This window comes from Argopecten irradians, chromosome 11 (genome assembly GCF_041381155.1).
Source record: "Argopecten irradians isolate NY chromosome 11, Ai_NY, whole genome shotgun sequence".
NCBI classification, from domain to species: domain Eukaryota; kingdom Metazoa; phylum Mollusca; class Bivalvia; order Pectinida; family Pectinidae; genus Argopecten; species Argopecten irradians.
The window spans coordinates 25,494,929-25,517,132 of record NC_091144.1 but is presented as its reverse complement, the minus strand read 5'-3'; the positions used below and the strand labels follow the sequence as shown (position 1 = coordinate 25,517,132).

General features: G+C 38.2%; 1 protein-coding gene across 2 annotated transcripts in view; it reads left to right on the top strand.

Annotated features, from left to right (window-relative positions):
* LOC138335112 (uncharacterized) overlaps positions 1-22,204 on the top strand; it is a 46,313-nt gene that overhangs the window by 3,458 nt on the left and 20,651 nt on the right. The window contains exons 2-7 of one of the 2 annotated variants that reach the window (XM_069284039.1): positions 3,882-4,463; positions 5,441-5,896; positions 7,424-7,499; positions 9,052-9,078; positions 10,446-10,531; positions 11,405-11,528. In XM_069284039.1, coding sequence (XP_069140140.1) covers positions 3,882-4,463; positions 5,441-5,896; positions 7,424-7,499; positions 9,052-9,078; positions 10,446-10,531; positions 11,405-11,528 — 1,351 coding nt within the window. Of the gene's footprint in view, positions 1-3,881; positions 4,464-5,440; positions 5,897-7,420; positions 7,500-9,051; positions 9,079-10,445; positions 10,532-11,404; positions 11,529-22,204 lie in introns of both variants that reach the window. The other variant, XM_069284038.1, reaches the window with a different exon arrangement.

Below are 22,204 nucleotides of genomic sequence, written 5' to 3'. Positions count from 1 at the left end.
TGTAACCAAATTTGGCCACAAACATCCTTGGGGGAGGGGAAACAGAACTTGTATAAATTTTGGCTCTGTCCCCCCCGGGGCAGGAGGGGCGGGGCCCAATAGGGGAAATAGAGGTAAATCCTATAAATCGCTACTTGTCCTAGAGTTTTGCATGGATTGTAACCAAATTTGGCCACAAACATCCTTGGGGGAAGGGGAACAGAACTTGTATAAATTTTGGCTCTGGTCCCCCCAGGGGCAGGAGGGGCGGGGCCCAATAGGGGAAATAGAGGTAAATCCTTTAAATCGCTACTTGTCCTAGAGTTCTGCATGGATTGTAACCTTTACAAACATCCTTTGGGGAAGGGGAACAGAACTTGTATATATTTTGGCTCTAGTCCCCAGGGGCAGGAGGGGCGGGGCCCAATAGGGGAAATAGAGGTAAATCGTTTAAATCGCTACTTGTAATAGAGTTCTACATGAATTGTAACCAAATTTGGCCACAAACATCCTTGGGGGAAGGGGAACAGAACTTGTGTAAATTTTGACTCTGGTCCCCAGGGGGCAGGAGGGGCGGGGCCCAATAGGGGTAATAGAGGTAAATCCTTTAAATCGCTACTAGTCATAGAGTTCTGAATGGAATGTAACCAAATTTGGCCACAAACATCCTTGGGGGAGGGGGAACAGACCTTGTATAAATTTTGGCTCTGACCCCCTGGGGGCAGGAGGGGCGGGGCCCAATAGGGGAAATAGAGGTAAATCCTTTAAATCTCTACTTGTCCTAGAGCTCTACATGAATTGTAACCAAATTTGGCCACAAACATCCTTGGGGGAAGGGGAACAGAACTTGTATAAATTTTGGCTCTGATCCCCCAGGGGCAGGAGGGGCGGGGCCCAATAGGGGAAATAGAGGTAAATCCTTTAAATCACTACTTGTCATAGAGTTCTGAATGGAATGTAACCAAATTTGGCCACAAACATCCTTTGGGGAAGGGGAACAGAACTTAACTTGTATAAATTTTGGCTCTGGTCCCCCGGGGGCAGGAGGGGCGGGGCCCAATAGGGGTAATAGAGGTAAATCCTTTAAAACGCTACTAGTCATAGAGTTCTGAATGGAATGTAACCAAATTTTGCCACAGACATCCTTGGGGGAAGGGGAACAGAACTCATATAAATTTTGACTCTGGCCCCCCGAGGGCAGGACGGGTGGGGCCCAATAGGGGAAATAGAGGTAAATCCTATAAATCACTTCTTGTCCTAGAGTTTTGTTTGGATTGTGACCAAATTTGGCCATAAACATCCTTGGAAGAAGGGGAACAGAACTTGTATAAATTTTGGCTCTGACCCCCTGGGGGCGGGAGGGGTGGGGCCCAATAGGGGATTTAGAGGTTGATATTCAAATTCCTTCAGAAAAGAAACAATGAACCTGTATTCAGAACATTACTTGGCATTACAAACCAGGTGAGCAATACAGGCCCTCTGGGCCTCTTGTTTAAGATGTTGCAAGCAAAACTTACCACATATTTTACAGTGAACATTTAGAAGACAAATGTGTATAATCAATACACTGAACATGTTGAAAAATATTGCAACACAAGATTTGAATATATTTATTACTTTAACTGCATTCTCAATATTTTCCATTTGTCAAAATATCAAAAACTCCTACTAAACAAGTACAACTAATTTCCGAGTTAAATGCTAGCACTTCCCTTTTCAACAATATCTTCGTCTCAAGCATACATGAATCGATGAGAAATCAATACTAAAAGTATTTTGAAGACATTTCAAATTGATTGCAGAATATTAAATCTATCAAACGCTGGTTGAGATCGTAAACGTAAAAAAATCATCATTTGCAACATCACTTACTTGTATATGTAGGTATAAATTATTAACCTAACCAACCATCTTTAATAAGATAGACAACAAATACATTCGAATTCATTTAAATTTACTTTTAATTAATCTCAATGTGTTCCGTCATACGCTATATCTGCCTATGACGGTTTCGACTGGGGCCGTTTTAACTGGGGCCGTTATTGAAGTGGGGCCGTTTTAACCGTACTCCTATTGTCATTCCATATATGGTACTAGGTGCCATATTTGGTGCACGAGACTTTCTAACGAGAAGCATCATGGTGGCCAAGTGATCCGTGTCGTAAATAAATAATCATTTTATGTTAAAAGTGTTTGATATTGTTGAATTTAATTAAAAAATTACATGACACACATCATGAAATGCAACATTTTCACCGCTGGATGTTTTGCAACACTACGGGCAATGGGACGGAATCGTAGCTCTGACGACGACCATCTGTCAGAAATCTTCCGTCCGTCGTTCAGAGCTACGTCATCGCAGCTATGTGGCCTTAGGCCTAATTATGTGAATACATCATCTATGCATTTTACTTTAATCTGAAATCTCCATTGTTTTCCTATTGAAAACAATTATCCTTAACCTTATTTCTACATTAAAAAGCGCATTAATTGAGATTATAAAATTCTTTGTGGAATATTCTACAATTTATTGTACCTGTAATTCTGTATAATCTCAAATTGGTTGAAATAAAAAAAAGATTGGTGCTGGTCAGTAATATAATGTATTAAGAGCTCACGTGTGTGAGCATACAGATTCCGATACATTCCAGTACCCCTTGGACTTTGAAATTGTGTCCCGCGGGAAAAGTCTTGCGCCTCCATGTAGGCAGCCATGTTTTAATTCTCGTTATCAGCACGACGAGATTTGAAATTTATGTACCAGACTAAATGTGTTATCAGTATACGCTTTAAAATTACTGTAAGTAGTGTTAATTTACACATATACAAGAACAACGCAATAAATGTACTGGTCCAATATATACTGTGTATGTTCTCAAGCGCACAGCACCGTCAGCAGTGACGTCACAAAACCTGACGCCAAAATGACGGCACAGATTCGCGCGTATTTCTGATAGCACGGCATGTTGCCAAATTTTCTCTGCATCTGATAAAACAAGATTGAAGTATATTGAACTATTCAATTTGGATTATTTTGAATTCTTTCTAACTATCAATAGTATGTGCATGTCAGTGAAATATTTTATTGTTAAACTTGTAGAAAAATATAGACAATATAAAGTTATGATGTTATAATCTTTTACATGTAGCTGCGCTCTTCTGAGGCTTTGCCTTAATTTTTCCAGAGAAAAGGAAACCTGAGTATTTTTTTCCACTAAAAATTGGTCCGGATTCACCTTTTTTTTTACCTAGCAATATTTTGTTTTATTGTTCAAAACTTAGGAGTTTTTTTGCTATATTAATGAATTATAGACTATTACTCATACTGAAGGTAAGAATATTATATGGACATATTTTTATTGATTAAACCTCACTCTCATTTACAATGTTCTGATCGGAATAAACTTGAATACATGACATTAAATAAGTTAGATATTTCCACTGAATTGGAAGGCGAGAAAATTAATAACCCCTGGAAAATAACTCCTTGCAAGCTCTGAAATGACATCATCTGCAACGTCAACCAACAATGGGAACGCTAGCACTGTTGCTTAGTTTTTGCAGTCTGACAAATTTTGCATGTTGCCAACAGTGTTGGGAAATATCTTAATAAGTTATTGAACCAGAGATTTAGATACCTAGTTGATGTTAAATATTCATTTTAATTTTGTTCGATATAATAAAATAATAATGACCTTTGTTGGAGGGATACATTTAGAATTGTCTCCATGGAAAGAGTTATTTTCTCGAGGGCGAGGAATAATGTTAAACAGCCTTTGGGAAAGGGGGATATAATATGTATAAATTTTGGCTTTGAGGCAAGAATAATTGTTTAATGCCATATATAACTATAATCAACTGCATTCTGAATATTAATTTTGGTTTGTATTCATTCTTTACAGCAAAGTGAGAACCCACATGGTGGATCTGTATTAGAAGGCCTTGTTTTACAGGATCATGGGGATCAAGAATTTGAGTTTGAACTAAAAATTGACAACTCTGCTGACTTTGATGTTGATATTCACTCTGATAAACCTATCCACTCAGAAGAAAAAGAACATGTGTTATCGGAGGGCGAAAATAAACTGCTAAGTTCAATGGCAGAAATCGGAGTGGATATTGCTAATATAAGGGACAGAGCTGAAACAAACAGAGAGGGGACATGTAATTCAGATGGAAATCTGGTTAATGAGGAAGGCATTGAACTGCAATTAACCTCAGACCTAATCACAACCGACACTCAGGAAACACCAGTTGTTCAAGAATTTTCTAACTTGGACATATTACCTCAAGATAGTGGTGGAATTAACCTAACATCAAGACCGGATGTTGTTCCGAATGACAAAGATTTTCCTGAAAGCATAACTATTGAGTCTCTGTCAACAGAAGAAACACATGTTCCAAAATTAGAGTCTGACACGCTTGATGTTATAAAGGAAAATGAAATGATTTCTGTGGATTGTATTGAATTTACTGAGAAACAGGTAAATCTTTGTATTATAGTTTAATTCACCTCTACCATATTAACTGTAAAGGTTGTATGTCAGTGTTATCACAAAACACAAAATTACTGCATTCGACCCAATAAATGCCCAGGTCACTTAAAAAATGAAAAAATAAAGGGACACATATAATAGAACCCAATATGGACTAGCCTTTCAAAAAATATTACACCAAGTAAGCTACAAGCAAAAAGAAATTGAATAAAGAAGTTTCTGGTTTCTCACTATGTTTTTTAATAGATGGTTGAAAATTAATGATAGGGAGCCAATATTTATTTCTGACAAAAATTGCAAAACAAGGAAATACACGGCTGTTTTTGCCGGCAACTGGCTTTTAACGAGAACCCTGAGTTTTCATATTTTCGGTCAGCATTTGATTCATAGTAATCAAAATTGAAGGCTTAAAAAGGGATACGGGTGCTTATAGAGATGGGGGCACTTATTGGATCAAATACAATACTTGAAATATTGGATTAGTGCTTGAAATGAAAAGTTCTAGACTGGTAAAGAATTATTTTTTTAAATGACATATTAAATACTGGTGTTTAGATTATTTTCCTGAAAGTTTTCTTATGACTTTTTAGCTCGCCTATGATGATTCGAAGATGTGTATGGATGCTGAACGTGATGATAAAACCAATATGGGGCCATTTAGGTTTTTTTTTGATCTGTTTATTTGTCATATTTCCATGTTTAAATAGTAAATACTTGAAAATCAACTTCTTCTGAATAGGCGAGCTTTGCTGTTCTCAACAGCTCTTGCTAAAGATGCTCCACCGCAGACAGAACTTATAAAAGAATATTTATCATTTGGACAATATTTGATAATTCTATAATTGTTTACATATGCTAGGATATTCTATCCACAGAGTAACTAAGTTACAATACTGTACCAGGGTAAGTAGAATCTGAGGCTCCCACATACAAAAGAGTCTTATATGTGATCATTTTTGTTACAGCCTGATGAGACAGAAGATATTTCATTGGCCGACCTGATCAAAAAGAAAGATGACGATGATTCCTCAGGATCAGAATTTGATTTTGAATTGCCTCAAACTGCCAAACAGCCAGTCAACACTAAAGAAAGTTACACCTCACCTGGAAAAATATCCAAAGCTCCAGCACCTTCCCCACCAGCTGTGTCAATGTCTCCCGCGTCGTGCCTCAACACAGAACAGTCATCAGGGGCCCCATCAAATCAGACCAAGCAAACAGTCAGTACTACCGCATCACATCAGCAATCTCAAGTCAAACCTGAGGCTAACACAGACAGTAAAGAACGCTTTACATCAGGCAGTTTCCCTGTCAGTTTCAAGCAAGCGTCCCTGACCTCTAACATATCATTAGTAAATAAAGTTCCAGATGATGAACACGTTTCTGACGTAACTGGAAACGACCCACAGAAGGAAGAAGAGGTAAGGAATGTGTTTGTAATGATGTGTTTTCAGATCTATCCTGATTTTTATTTAAAGAATGTAAACTTTTAATTCCCATTTAATCTTGTAACTATATGTCAATAGTACTGCAAGTCTATATTATGGTAATTGTTTTCCTATTACAAGCAAAATATATAGATGAATAACAGAAAATAGGGAACAGACGACTGTAAATCAACTTTCTTTTGCAGCTTCTAAATTTCGCGATTTCCGTTTCAAAAAATTTTCGCAGAGATTTTGTTTCGCAGATTTAAAATCGTGTGGAAATATTTTTGAATTTAATGTTGAAAGAATCATGTAAGATATCAATTTGTGGAGATATATTTTCATGATTTTTACCTTGCTTACGAAATCCGCAAAAGATAAATTGTACATGAATGAGAGTTGGTTCACAATATGCAGTAAAACATGGCTGCACAACCATTCATGTTTAAATAACATAGTAACTTTCAGTCCCCAAACACAAGTTGTTTGTATGTTTATGTATATACAAAATTTAGATTATAATATATATAATTCCCTTGATTTATTCTGACTGTATTTGACTACTATTACCAGTATATTGTCTAGCCAACCAAGCAGTAAAGGACAAGATTGATACCGTTTAGATTTTCGCAGGAATGATTTTGCGATTTCTCATGCCATTGCCTTGGTTGCCAAATTTTGATCTGTTAAGTCAAACAATTATATATACACTTCAAACCCAATTGGGAAATTTTCAATTAGCTAAAATTTCATTTTTATAATTTTAGGTCCAGATTGTAAAAATTTTGGCCCCCAAAAAATAACTGATTACACATCTTGTAGTTTTGATTTTTTAAATATATTGAAAATTGTAAGGTGGGTCCACCAATTAAAATAGCAGACATCAAAACTTACTGTTATACAATGGATCTTCGATACTCCAGATACCAATGGTCCAGAAAACTAGTTCGGACGGAAATGTCAGGGAACAGATTACTTTAACGATATACCCCGGTATATTGAATACTAACTTGACAGTCTGGAAAATTCATAATTCGGACAGTTTATATTGGGAACGAAGGTGTCCATATTATCCAGTGTTCACAGTACATGTAGGCATGTTGTGAGCTACTTCTAGTCAGAAATCTCCATGTAAGAGGATTGCAAGCATCAATAACAACACCTGGATCCATTTTGTACCATTTAATCATAAGTCCGATAGTGTAGAGCTAATGCCGTCACATGGTTTTTTTCTTGAGGTTCAGTTGGTTCATAATCCTAGCTCAGATACCTCCGGATATGCAGGACGATTGAAAAATGCGAAAAAATATCAAAGGAAATTTTTTCATAACAAGCTTGAGGATGTGGTGGTTTTAATCATAAGTGATTTTTTTATCTTGCACAACAAAGAGTTCAACGAGAATTAGAGTTATTTCCCTTTTGCCCACAACTGTATTATTTCATCACTCTTTAGGAAAAATTGTCTTTAGCATGACTACATATATGATGCTTCAATGTTATGATTTTTTTGTTGTTTAGCAGAATGACACAACTGCTGCACAGAAGACAATTTTATCAGCACAGAATGAATGGGACAACGTTCAAACTATTGAAGCTGGTAAGCGTTCAGAGGAAAAATCCTTCCTAGACTTGTTTATAGAGTTTATATTTGTGAGATAGCTTATTTGTCATCATTATTAAAAGGTGATTTGAACAATAGAATTGTTCAGTGTTTCGAAATTGCCTTTTTTAAGCTTCAATTTGAATGAAATTTTGTGGAAAATGTATTGAAGTAAACCAGAAAGCTTTTATATAAACTGTAAAGCAAAATGCATTTGAAAGGTAATTCACATATATAATTTCATATATTCATGAGACAAAATTGATAGTTACTCAATGATATATTAAGAAATATGTACCAGGTACATCTGGTACATATACTTAAATCGAGAAGTCTTCATGTCTTTAAAACATAATTATATCATTTCAAATGAAAATCGAAAAAAATAAATGTTTGACTTACAAAAATAGCCAGTTCAATACGGTATGTTACTTTGATCAAATTTAGGCCATTGTCATAAGAAATACACGATGAAATTCTTGAGATGTCAGTCTTCAAAGGAATTTGAGGTTGGATTTCTTCATGTACCTTACGTATATCAGAGGTAGGTGTTATGTTAAGAACATAACGACGACCTCTTCAATTTCATAGTAAACTTTGCCTTCCGCTATCTTGGATTTTTGGGAAAGTAAAAATCTAAAGAGAAACTATTTGAAAATTAAAAATGAATCCCTTCATCCTCCTGATTCAAAATATATATACTTGAGTCTTCTATTTTTAGCTCACATGACCCATGAGCTCTAATGCCATAGCACAGCATACATCAGTCCATATGTTTATCTCTCTGTCTGTCAACATTTCCTTTAAGATTCTATTACATGTGCCAGTTATAGAATTCTGCATGGATTGTGTCCAAATTTGGCTTGAAACTTCCATGGGCAAAAGAAAATGGAGTTTGTATAAATGTTGGCTCTGACCTCCTTTTGTCAGGAGAGGTGGGGCCCAATAGGGGTAAATGGAAGAAATTGGTTTAAAATCTGTGCTAGTTATAAAGCTGCTATTTGGAAAGAGAACTTAAATACTAATGTTTGCCTCTGGTCCACTCACTACTGTAGATATATAATATACACTCTATGTCAGCCTATCACAGCATATTCATGATGTACCACGGAGTACATGTTTTCATAATTTAGTGTAAACCAGCTTACTGTTGAACTAACTTCTTTCAAGTGCAATTTATTTAAAAAAATTTCGCGATCAAGGTAAATTCGCAAGAGTTTACCATTCCAAATTGTTTTCTTCCACAATTTTTGTTCATTTAAGATGAAAGGTATTTCCATTCAATTTTAAATCCGCAAAACTCAGTATTTTTTGCGGTGGCTTATTTTTACTTTTTAACGGATAACTTTTTTTTCACTGCAATTTAATTACACTATTTACAGATTTATGATTCTACTGTTCCTCATCAGTGCTTGACGTTTTTTGTCACGATTAATTTCACGATTTCTAATCGCCTTAGAAATATATGAAATTTTTTATTTTTAGTTGTGATAAAAGATTTAGAGACAAGGGCTTCTTTTCACATATGATGAATTATTTGGTTTTTCAGGTTTCACAGATCCCAATATCACTAAAGGTATGATTTGTTTCTTTTCTTTTTTACATTTTATTTATATTTATTTATATATTTTATTTGGTTCTTTTTTCATATCTCACTTATTGTTTTTGTCCTTTATATGTTCCAATAATGTTGTATAGATGACAGGAAATGTATATACAGACATTCTACATTTGCATATTACAGAGTTATCTACCCTTGCGGGTAGGTATTGGTGTTATTGTCTTAAAATTTTATTTTAAAGGAAAAGTAACATATTTTTTGCTCACACATTAATGATATTACATTTGATACCTACATGCAAGCTGGGTACATGAATTTATTTTAATTTTTCTTTAAAAAGCTAATACTGTAGTTTGTCTGGTAAAAGATACAATCTATTAAACACTGGCTAACACAGAATGTCTTTCCTAAATTAAAGTTTCTGAGGTCAATCTTTCCTCTGTGGAAATCTTATTGACTTAAGCTTCATAATCATTATACAAAATAAAGAAAAATATTTTAATTTTTTTCAGTCTCATAATATATATACACAAATGACAAACCTATATTTGTTTCTGTAAAGGGTTCTATAAGAATTAAAGAGACAATTCACTCAGGCAAATTTCTTTTACATAACCAATAAGCAAACTATAGCATAAATGTATTGTTCTACATTTCTTATGAAACATATAACGTAAAACATTGACAAATTCCACAACATTGTTAAGTATTTTAATTAATATCGTTGAAATATCAAATCGTTGATCAATACGATTAAGCAGGTACAATATTAACTCTGTACCCATACCCGAGCCAAAGTCACGCACGTTAAACAAATGAACTTAACCATGAGAAGTGATAAAATGATTTTTAGGCTTTTGACATACTTACGGCAAGGACAGGGTTTTACACACACGTCAATAGGCGTTTCAGCATCTTTGATGATCTCCACAAACAATCATCTAATTTGTTTTAAATTTGATAAATTATCAATTTTGTCTGTTTTTGCAATTATCTGGTAACTTAAATAAATTATGAAAATAATGTATTTATCTCTTTGTTTGTATTATTTCAAGCCATAATAAATGAGAGAAAGAAAAAAAGATAAATTAATAAAAGATTACTTATACTTCAAGTTATATGTTTGACTGATTTGGTATTAACAAAAGATTCATACTTATCTCATTTACCCCTGAAATTTAATAATGGAATGATCTAGTCTTTTATTTAGAAGAATCTAAACATTTATTCAGGGGTTAATGAGTTACCCAATAATATGATAATACAAAGCAGAAAAAATGCAACAAAAAAACCTTAAAAAAAAACCCACCAATGTTATGTTTGTGGAGAACAAAAATGAGGCACTAAATATGCTGAAATCTATGTCTAATGATTTTATACAGGGCCAGGTGGAGCCAAGATGACACCGCTCATGTCTTATATGGAGTTGGAGGATACACTAAAAGCGATGGATTACTCTAATGCTATGGTATATACCATGTCTTTAGCTTTAATAACAAGGATCAATATTTCATTGCATTTTGTTTAATAAATTCATTATGGGATACCTTACAGTTATCTACTGTATATATTTGTAATTGCTTTAATTCTCGTGGGATAAGGTTTCACTATAATAATTGCAGTCAAGTGAATTTCTGCAAAGTTATATACCCGCGAATACAATGGAAGAATCAACAAGAATGATAACCTAGTTTATAAATGTATAAAAAAGACTTGACAATGTGCGGAAATTTCTACAAGTAAATTACATGTAGTATAAAAAAATTCTTTCTGAAATAGTAGAGTATACAGACTACAGTATTTTTCTTGCTGAAATAATATTGCAGTTTTTACAAACTTGTAAATCAAGAAATTTTACTTTTCATGAATTAAACTTTTTGCAAGTTGGCAATGTGATTACCATATATGTTAACAAGTATATAACATATCCGCTACTTGTGGGTATATTTTTGTGGACTAAAATTGTGACATCAATAATGTCCTGCAACATTCCGAAAATATCATCCCCATTAATTTACAAGATACACAGTAATTACACATTGCTTTAAGTTCAACTATGTCACCTCACAAGACATGCCTGTAACAATGGGAGATAACTCCTATTAGAAATGGCTGTTCTGTCTCAAAGGTTAATGACATGATTATTCATTATCTGTGGAATATTTCTTGAGATATTCCTAAAAGATAATCTTCACTTTTTAATTTCATTGATTAAATCTTTAAACTGCTTTCAGTAATTATCTGTTATGGATTGATGGATGCCTGATTGATATTAATGGGACAATGTGTACAGTATGAAGTGTTGTGCCCTGATCTTTTTATTTTTTTATTTTTCTTTCAGAAAAATATTCGCCAAACCATTAACAGACGTGGATTTTCAGCACTGAAACACTTTTTGTTTGGGCCTCCAAGTCTAAACAAAAATTTGCAAAAAGATAAAGAATTTGTCTTCTGTGTAGCTGCGAGTAAGTAAATTATCACTGAGTTGTTTGTGTTAAACTAGTCAAAGTAACTGGCATATTTACTTTAAATTCGCAATGCTGTAAAAGATGCTTCAATGCCGACAAAAAGCAGCTTTTTCTAATTAAAACAACTAAACAAGATCTAGAGCAGTGCTAATAAAACAAATTGTGGATGAAAAAAAGTCAATTACATTTAACGCTTTCTGTCACTGTAAACAATTACATTGTGATTCTACATGCCATATCAAGGATTTCATGTAATATGCAATACAATGCCAATATTATAAAGAAATAGTTGTAAATTATTGTTTAATCCATGGGATGGTGTAGGGACGTTTATCAGTACAAGTACTTCTCCAGAGGACAGGAGGAGCACTTATAGAGGGAGGGGCATGCACTTATAGAGGGGAGGGGCATAGGGGGGGCATGCACTTATAGAGGGGCAGGGGGAGGGCATAACTTATTAGAGGCGAGGGGCACTTATAGAGGGAGGGGCATGCACTTATAGAGGGAGGGGCATGCACTTATAGAGGGAGGGGCACTTATAGAGGGAGGGGCATGCACTTATAGAGGGAGGGGCACACTTATAGAGGGAGGGGCATGCACTTATAGAGGGAGGGGCATGCACTTATAGAGGGAGGGGCATGCATTATAGAGGGAGGGGCACTATAGAGGGAGGGGCACTTATAGAGGGAGGGGCAGATGCACTTATAGAGGGAGGGGCATGCATTATAGAGGGAGGGGCACTTATAGAGGGAGGGGCATGCACTTATAGAGGGAGGGGCATGCACTTATAGAGGGAGGGGCACTTATAGAGGGAGGGGCACTTATAGAGGGAGGGGCATGCAGTTATAAGAGGGAGGGGCATTATAGAGGGAGGGGCACTTATAGAGGGAGGGGCATGCAGTTATAGAGGGAGGGGCATGCACTTATAGAGGGAGGGGCATCCTTATAGAGGGAGGGGCACATTATAGAGGGAGGGGCATCATTATAGAGGGAGGGGCACTTATAGAGGGAGGGGCATGCAGTTATAGAGGGAGGGGCATGCACTTATAGAGGAAGGGGCACTTATAGAGGGAGGGGCATGCAGTTATAGAGGGAGGGGCATGCACTATAGAGGGAGGGGACTTATAGAGGGAGGGGCACTTATTATAGAGGGAGGGGCACTTATAGAGGGAGGGGCATTATTATAGAGGGAGGGGCAGGGGAGGGGCATGCATTATAGAGGGAGGGGCATTAGCAGTATAGAGGGAGGGGCATGCACTTATAGAGGAGGGGCATGCACTTATAGAGGGAGGGGCACTTATAGAGGGAGGGGCATGCACTTATAGAGGGAGGGGCACTTATTTATAGAGGGAGGGGCATGCACTTATAGAGGGAGGGGCATGCACTTATAGAGGGAGGGGCACTTATAGAGGGAGGGGCATGCATTATAGAGGGAGGGCACTTATAGAGGGAGGGGCACTTATGAGGGAGGGCGAGGGAGGGGCACTTATAGAGGGAGGGGCACTTATAGAGGGAGGGGCACTTATAGAGGGAGGGGCACTTATAGAGGGAGGGGCACTTATAGAGGGAGGGGCATGCACTTATAGAGGGAGGGGCATGCACTTATAGAGGGAGGGGCACACTTATAGAGGGAGGGGCACTTATAGAGGGAGGGGCACTTATAGAGGGAGGGGCACTTATAGAGGGAGGGGCATGCACTTATAGAGGGAGGGGCACTTATAGAGGGAGGGGCATGCAGTTATAGAGGGAGGGGCACTTATAGAGGGAGGGGCATGCACTTATAGAGGGAGGGGCACTTATAGAGGGAGGGGCACTTATGAGGGAGGGGCACTTATAGAGGGAGGGGCACTTATAGAGGGAGGGGCATGCACTTATAGAGGGAGGGGCATGCACTTATAGAGGGAGGGGCACTTATAGAGGGAGGGGCATGCACTTATAGAGGGAGGGGCACTTATAGAGGGAGGGGCATACACTTATAGAGGGAGGGGCACTTATTGAGGGAGGGGCATGCACTTATAGAGGGAGGGGCATGCACTTATAGAGGGAGGGGCATGCACTTATAGAGGGAGGGGCATGCACTTATAGAGGGAGGGGCACTTATAGAGGGAGGGGCACTTATAGAGGGAGGGGCACTTATTGAGGGAGGGGCACTTATAGAGGGAGGGGCACTTATAGAGGGAGGGGCATGCACTTATAGAGGGAGGGGCACTTATAGAGGGAGGGGCATGCAGTTATAGAGGGAGGGGCACTTATAGATGAAGAGGCACTTATAGAGGGAGGGGCATGCAGTTATAGAGGGAGGGGCAGTGGAGGGAGGGCACTTATAGAGGGAGGGGCATGCACTTATAGAGGGAGGGGCACTTATTAGAGGGAGGGGCATGCATTAGAGGGAGGGGCACTTATAGAGGGAGGGGCACTTATAGAGGGAGGGGCATCACTTATAGAGGGAGGGGCGCACTTATAGAGGGAGGGGCACTTATAGAGGGAGGGGCACTTATAGAGGGAGGGGCACTGCACTTATAGAGGGAGGGGCACTTATAGAGGGAGGGGCACTTATAGAGGGAGAGGGGCACTTATAGAGGGAGGGGCACTTATAGAGGGAGGGGCACTTATAGAGGGAGGGGCACTTATAGAGGGAGGGGCATTTATAGAGGGAGGGGCACTTATAGAGGGAGGGGCACACTTATAGAGGGAGGGGCATGCACTTATAGAGGGAGGGGCACTTATAGAGAGGAGGGGCACTTATTAGAGGGAGGGGCATAGCACTTATAGAGGGAGGGGCATGCTTATAGAGGGAGGGGCATGCACTTATAGAGGGGAGGGGCACTTATAGAGGGAGGGGCACTTATAGAGGGAGGGGCACTTATAGAGGGAGGGGCACTTATAGAGGGAGGGGCACTTATAGAGGGAGGGGCACTTATAGAGGGAGGGTGCACTTATAGAGGGAGGGGCACTTATAGAGGGAGGGGCACTTATCTAGAGGGAGGGGCACTTATAGAGGAGGGGGGGCACTTATAGAGAGAGGGGCACTTATAGAGGGAGGGGCATGCACTTATAGAGGAGGGGCACTTATGAGGGAGGGAGGGGCACTTATAGAGGGGAGGGGGGCACTTATTGAGGGAGGGGAACTTATTGAGGGAGGGGCACTTATAGAGGGAGGGGCATGCACTTATGAGAGGGAGGGGCACTTATAGAGGGAGGGGCATGCTTATTGAGGGAGGGGCACTTTATAGAGGGAGGGGCACTTATAGAGGGAGGGGCACTTATAGAGGGGGGGCACTTATAGAGGGAGGGGCACTTATTGAGGGAGGGGGCACTTATAGAGGGAGGGGCATGCACTTATAGAGGGAGGGGCACTTATAGAGGAAGGGGCACTTATAGAGGGAGGGGCACTTATAGAGGGAGGGGCATCACTTATAGAGGGAGGGGCACTTATAGAGGGAGGGGCACTTATAGAGGGAGGGGCACTTATAGAGGGAGGGGCACTTATAGAGGGAGGGGCAGCACTTATAGAGGGAGGGGCATGCACTTATAGAGGAGGGGCACACTTATAGAGGGAGGGGCACTTATAGAGGGAGGGGCACTTATAGAGGGAGGGGCACTTATAGAGGGAGGGGCACTTATAGAGGGAGGGCACTTATAGAGGGAGGGCACTTATAGAGGGAGGGGCATGCAGTTATAGAGGGAGGGCATGCACTTATAGAGGGAGGGGCACTTATAGAGGGAGGGCACATGAGAGGGAGGGGCACTTATAGAGGGAGGGGCACTTATAGGAGGGAGGGGCACTTATAGAGGGAGGGGCACTTATAGAGGGAGGGGCACTTATAGAGGGAGGGGCACTTATAGAGGGAGGGGCACTTATAGAGGGAGGGGCACTTATAGAGGGAGGGGCACTTATAGAGGGAGGGGCACTTATAGAGGGAGGGGCACTTATAGAGGGAGGGGCACTTATAGAGGGAGGGGCATGCACTTATAGAGGGAGGGGCATGCACTTATAGAGGGAGGGGCATGCACTTATAGAGGGAGGGGCACTTATAGAGGGAGGGGCACTTATAGAGGGAGGGGCATGCACTTATAGAGGGAGGGGCACTTATAGAGGGAGGGGCATGCACTTATAGAGGGAGGGGCATGCACTTATAGAGGGAGGGGCACTTATAGAGGGAGGGGCACTTATAGAGGGAGGGGCACTTATAGAGGGAGGGGCACTTATAGAGGGAGGGGCACTTATAGAGGGAGGGGCACTTATAGAGGGAGGGGGCACTTAAGAGATTGAGGGAGGGGCACTTATAGAGGGAGGGGCACTTATAGAGGGAGGGACTTATAGAGGGGCACTTTATAGAGGGAGGGGCATGGCACTTATAGAGGGAGGGGCATGCACTTATAGGGGGGGGCAGAGGGGGAGGGGCACTTATAGAGGGAGGGGCACTTATAGAGGGAGGGGCATGCACTTATTGAGGGAGGGGCACTTATAGAGGAAGGGGCACTTAAAGACGGAGGGCACTTATAGAGGGAGGGGCACTTATTGAGGGAGGGGCACTTATAGAGGAAGGGGCACTTAAAGACGGAGGGCACTTATAGAGGGAGGGGCACTTATTGAGGGAGGGGCACTTATAGAGGGAAGGGCACTTATAGAGGGAGGGGCACTTATCTAGGAAGAGGCGCTTATAGAGGGAGGGCCACTTATAGAGGGAGGGGCATGCACTTATAGAGGGAGGGCCACTTATAGAGGGAGGGGCATGCACTTATAGAGGGAGGGGCATGCACTTATAGAGGGAGGGGCACTTATAGAGGGAGAGATGCTATTTACAACAATTACAGTACGTAATACAGTTAAAATATTGGAACATGGTATTTCCTGTTTGTTTTGGTTAAAGCCTATTACTGTAAACTAACACTCTTTTGTATGCGATTTAATTTCGCAAATTTCGCAATCCAAGTTAATTCACATAAGTTTATTTATTGATATGTAAATAAGTTATATATTGATATTGTAAAGCCACAAATCTTTATCTTCTCAAACTTAAAGTGTACACGGAACGGAAAATAATATTTAGATATGTTATTCTCTTTGATCTCCTGACAAGAATGTTGAAAAACGCATCGAAATTGGCCGCTTCAGTATCAAGATACCGCCCTCCGAAGTGCGCGATTTTTACCTGTATATCGAATGCTAATCAGAGAATCGGCCGCTTACGCTGATTTGGGGAATAACCAGATGTGACGTCACGGGGACAATGGCAGTGAGGTGTTTGGTAGTGGGGTTATAGCACAAAGGTGGACATATATGTATTCCGGAAATGGGGTTACGAGAATTATATAATACAGTATACAGTTAAGATAACGTTTTAGTTATATATAGAATAGGAAATATTGCAACTGAAATCAGGCTAAATACATAAGTAGATCAGCGGAAACATGTATAAGTTATATATGTTTTTGGTATAAGCCAGGTGTACCTTGTGTACAAACTTTTAACTAGAAATCTTATGTCTGTTTTAACAGCTTACTAAATTAACAAACCTCGAGAATATTCAATTTTCATTATGTGATCTAAAAACAGATGAATTTGAAAAATGATGGTCATATAATTATCCATTTGAATATGTTACTGTATACATAAAAATTCACTAGGCCTTTGGATTTCAAGAATCAGCATGACAAAGAGAAAATGTGTTAAATGTATTTCATAGTTCAATACATGTAAATATCATCGACATAAATTAGGGGGGGGGGTTAAAAAATAAAAAAAAAAAAGGAAAAACACTTGAGAAATTGAATTTATGATATATAATTCATATATAGCTGTAACAAGTCTCTCTTCCTTTTAAAGCTACATGTACATGTATACCGACATGTGTTATTTTAACAATCTTCAACGGTACATTTTTTGGTCATATAGATTATCATTATTGGTATTCAATAATAATCGATATTGACCAAAATTCACTAAGAATTGCATATCCGAAATCTAGCAACTATCAGAAATATCAAAATTCTGACATTGTGCATTATATTTGCATTGTTTTTCCCGACATGCCATTTGTAAATAATTTTGTTGTTTCTGTTATTAAAATACATATACATGTAACCAGAAACATATATACAAGACTATAAGACTCTTTCATACGTGGATATGAAGGATAGGGATATTCTACCCGAGGGTCACAAAATGTAGTAAAACCAGAGGCTTGCCGAGGGTTTTGCAACATTTTGTGATCCCGAGGGTAGAATATCCCTATCCTTCATATCCACTTATGAAAGAGTATTTTTCTTTCATACCTCGATGTTTTATTGCAATGTTACAACTATAATATCCCCCCATTTTGATAAAAATTCGAAGAAATTCACGACTGGAAGTCAATTTTCCATATATGAAAAATTACGTGATATTTTCAACAAAAAACCCATTGTTTGCATCTTTTATAGTTAAACCAGTCAAATTTGTGAAAAAAATGTTAAAGTTTTACCGTGGAAATAGAAATTTTGTTGACGCCGTGACGTCACGAGGCTTTATTGCATGGGTAGCCATGCAATACAGCCTCAGGCGACATGAGTGTATTGCCCTAGACCAGCCAGTATTACACCCATAGGTATGAAAGAAAAATGTATATGCATGAGTCTTTCTGAAATATATACATCTAGTGATTCATACACTTGTTATATGTTATGTACGGACGGTATATTTTACTGTAAACCAAGGATTTATAAGTGTAAACAAATATGACATTATACAACAATTACATGATGGTCAATCGCTAACTTACCTGTGATCTTACTTTTGACACCTGACGAGAGCTAATCAACAAAGCGTGACAGGTCACTAAACATCTTTCTTACATAATCTGGTTAGCCCCCTCATTAGTCTCGGTTGACCACGCGTTTTAGTTACTGCAGTATACTGGTATAGAGATTTACGCAGCACGACATTGGCAATTTGGAAGTATTTTGATTTTGATACTAGATATTTGGATTAGACATAGACATCTTTAGTCTCTTTTTTTTCGTCTGACCCGTGCATGATTTATTTTTCAATTAAAGACACTAATGATTGAACTTGAGCAAAATATCAACAAGTCGTCGGATGTGCTGTATTATATGAAAGCTGAATGTATTTCCTCAAAAAACAAATGGATCGATTTCATTTCTAACGCAGTTAAAAGATGCATTTACATATATGCAAAAAAATCTGTTTAGAATCATACATTAATTCGTATTGACAGGCCTAGGTTATATGAAAAAGTCAGAAATTTATAAAGCGAGTTTGACCAGTAGACATTTAACGACACGAGACGGGTTTTGGATAACATAATCAAGAATCCTTGGTATAATAATGATGTATATGTGGTTTCTGCAACGTAGGTGGATTATTATGTACATTTTATTGTGTATAAGTATGCAGTAATCGCGCAGAGATGTTCATTTATCAACGAGAGGTACATCAATATATGCATGGTATAAATCCCTATTTTCAAGCATATTCCAAACTCATATCTGTGATTGAGGATAATATTAATAAGGTATCGGACATGTACACTGGTATTCGTGTATTTAAAATTGATATTTACCATTAGATAGTTTTTATTAGATGGCAGACACCGAAAATCGCCACTCTATCTTATGCGAGTAGAGTAGGGCCCGTTGTCCTCGTGACGTCACAGGTCAGGGGTCCGGAATCGGGGTCAGTGGCTTGGGGCTTCAGGTGTGTTCTAGAGAATAGCCGCATTATCTCCAATACCGTAACCACTATGAAGCTCGCACTTTCTTATTCTATATTTTATCCAATAACGCATTTATCAAGCCCTATATACCAAACCATTCCATGTACACTTTTATTTGAAATGGTAATCACTAAATTTCGTAGCCATGAAAAAAAGTTACATTACATTAACTTGGATATCTGAGTAGATATGGAATGATACATTGGTGCTAGTTTGAGTAAATATGGAATAAGACATTGATGTTAGCAAGAGTAAATATGGAATAAGGCATTGATGTTAGCTAGAGTAAATATGGAATAAGATATTGGTGCTAGCTAGAGTAAATATGGAATAAGACATTGGTGCTAGCTAGAATAAATATGGAATAAGATATTGGTGCTAGCTAGAGTAAATATGGAATAAGGCATTGGTGCTAGCTAGAATAAATATGGAATAAGATATTGGTGCTAGCTAGAGTAAATATGGAATAAGATATTGGTGCTAGCTAGAGTAAATATGGAATAAGACATTGGTGCTAGCTAGAGTAAATATGGAATAACACATTGGTGCTAGCTAGAGTAAATATGGAATAACACATTGGTGCTAGCTAGAGTAAATATGGAATAACACATTGGTGCTAGCTAGAGTAAATATGGAATAAGACATTGGTGCTAGCTAGAGTAAATATGGAATAAGACATTGGTGCTAGCTAGAGTAAATATGGAATAAGACATTGGTGCTAGCTAGAGTAAATATGGAATAAGACATTGGTGCTAGCTAGAGTAAATATGGAATAAGACATTGATGTTAGCTAGAGTAAATATTGAATAAGGCATTGGTGCTAGCTAGAATAAATATGGAATAAGATATTGGTGCTAGCTAGAGTAAATATTGAATAAGGCATTGGTGCTAGCTAGAATAAATATGCTAGAATAAATATTGAATAAGACATTGGTGCTAGCTAGAGTAAATATGGAATAAGATATTGGTGCTAGCTAGAGTAAATATGGAATAAGACATTGGTGCTAGCTAGAGTAAATATGGAATAAGACATTGGTGCTAGCTAGAGTAAATATGGAATAAGACCTTGGTGCTAGCAAGAGTAGATATTGAATAAGACATTGTGCTAGCTAGAGTAAATATTGAATAAGACCTTGGTGCTAGCTAGAGTAAATATGGAATAAGACCTTGGTGCTAGCTAGAGTAAATATGGAATAAGACATTGGTGCTAGCTAGAGTAAATATGGAATAAGACATTGGTGCTAGCTAGAGTAAATATATGGAATAAGACATTGGTGCTAGCTAGAGTAAATATATGGAATAAGACATTGGTGCTAGCTAGAGTAAATATAGGAATAAGACATTGGTGCTAGCTAGAGTAAATATGGAATAAGACATTGTGCTAGCTAGAGTAAATATGGAATAAGACATTGATGCTAGCTAGAGTAAATATGGAATAAGACATTGATGCTAGCTAGAGTAAATATGGAATAAAGACATTGGTGCTAGCTAGAGTAAATATGAATAAGACATTGGTGCTAGCTAGAGTAAATATGGAATAAGACATTGGAATGACTTGGTGCTGCTAGAGTAAATATGGAATAAGACATTGGTGCTAGCTAGAGTAAATATGGAATAAGACATTGGTGCTAGCTAGAGTAAATATGGAATAAGACATTGGTGTTAGCTAGAGTAAATATGGAATAAGACATTGGTGCTAGCTAGAGTAAATATGGAATAAGACATTGTGCTAGCTAGAGTAAATATGGAATAAGACATTGATGTTAGCTAGAGTAAATATGGAATAAGACATTGATGTTAGCTAGAGTAAATATGGAATAAGACATTGGTGCTAGCTAGAGTAAATATGGAATAAGGCATTGGTGCTAGCTAGAATAAATATGGAATAAGTCATTGGTGAAAGCTAAAGTAAATATAGAATAAGACATTGGTGCTAGCTAGAGTAAATATGGAATAAGACATTGGTGCTAGCTAGAGTAAATATGGAATAAGACATTGGTGCTAGCTAGAGTAAATATGGAATAAGACATTGGTGCTAGCTAGAGTAAATATGGAATAAGACATTGGTGCTAGCTAGAGTAAATATGGAATAAGACACTATTGGTGCTAGCTAGAGTAAATATGGAATAAGACATTGGTGCTAGCTAGAGTAAATATGGAATAAGACATTGGTGCTAGCTAGAGTAAATATGGAATAAGACATTGGTGCTAGCTAGAGTAAATATGGAATAAGACATTGGTGCTAGCTAGAGTAAATATGGAATAAGATATTGGTGCTAGCTAGAGTAAATATGGAATAAGACATTGGTGCTAGCTAGAGTAAATATGGAATAAGACATTGGTGCTAGCTAGAGTAAATATGGAATAAGACATTGGTGCTAGCTAGAGTAAATATGGAATAAGACATTGGTGCTAGCTAGAGTAAATATGGAATAAGACATTGGTGCTAGCTAGAGTAAATATGGAATAAGACATTGGTGCTAGCTAGAGTAAATATGGAATAAGACATTGGTGCTAGCTAGAGTAAATATGGAATAAGACATTGGTGCTAGCTAGAGTAAATATAGAATAAGATATTGGTGCTAGCTAGAGTAAATATGGAATAAGACATTGGTGCTAGCTAGAGTAAATATGGAATAAGGCATTGGTGCTAGCTAGAGTAAATATGGAATAAGATATTGGTGCTAGCTAGAGTAAATATGGAATAAGACATTGGTGCTAGCTAGAGTAAATATAGAATAAGATATTGGTGCTAGCTAGAGTAAATATTGAATAAGATATTGGTGCTAGCTAGAGTAAATATGGAATAAGACATTGGTGCTAGCTAGAGTAAATATGGAATAAGGCATTGGTGCTAGCTAGAGTAAATATGGAATAAGATATTGGTGCTAGCTAGAGTAAATATGGAATAAGACATTGGTGCTAGCTAGAGTAAATATGGAATAAGACATTGGT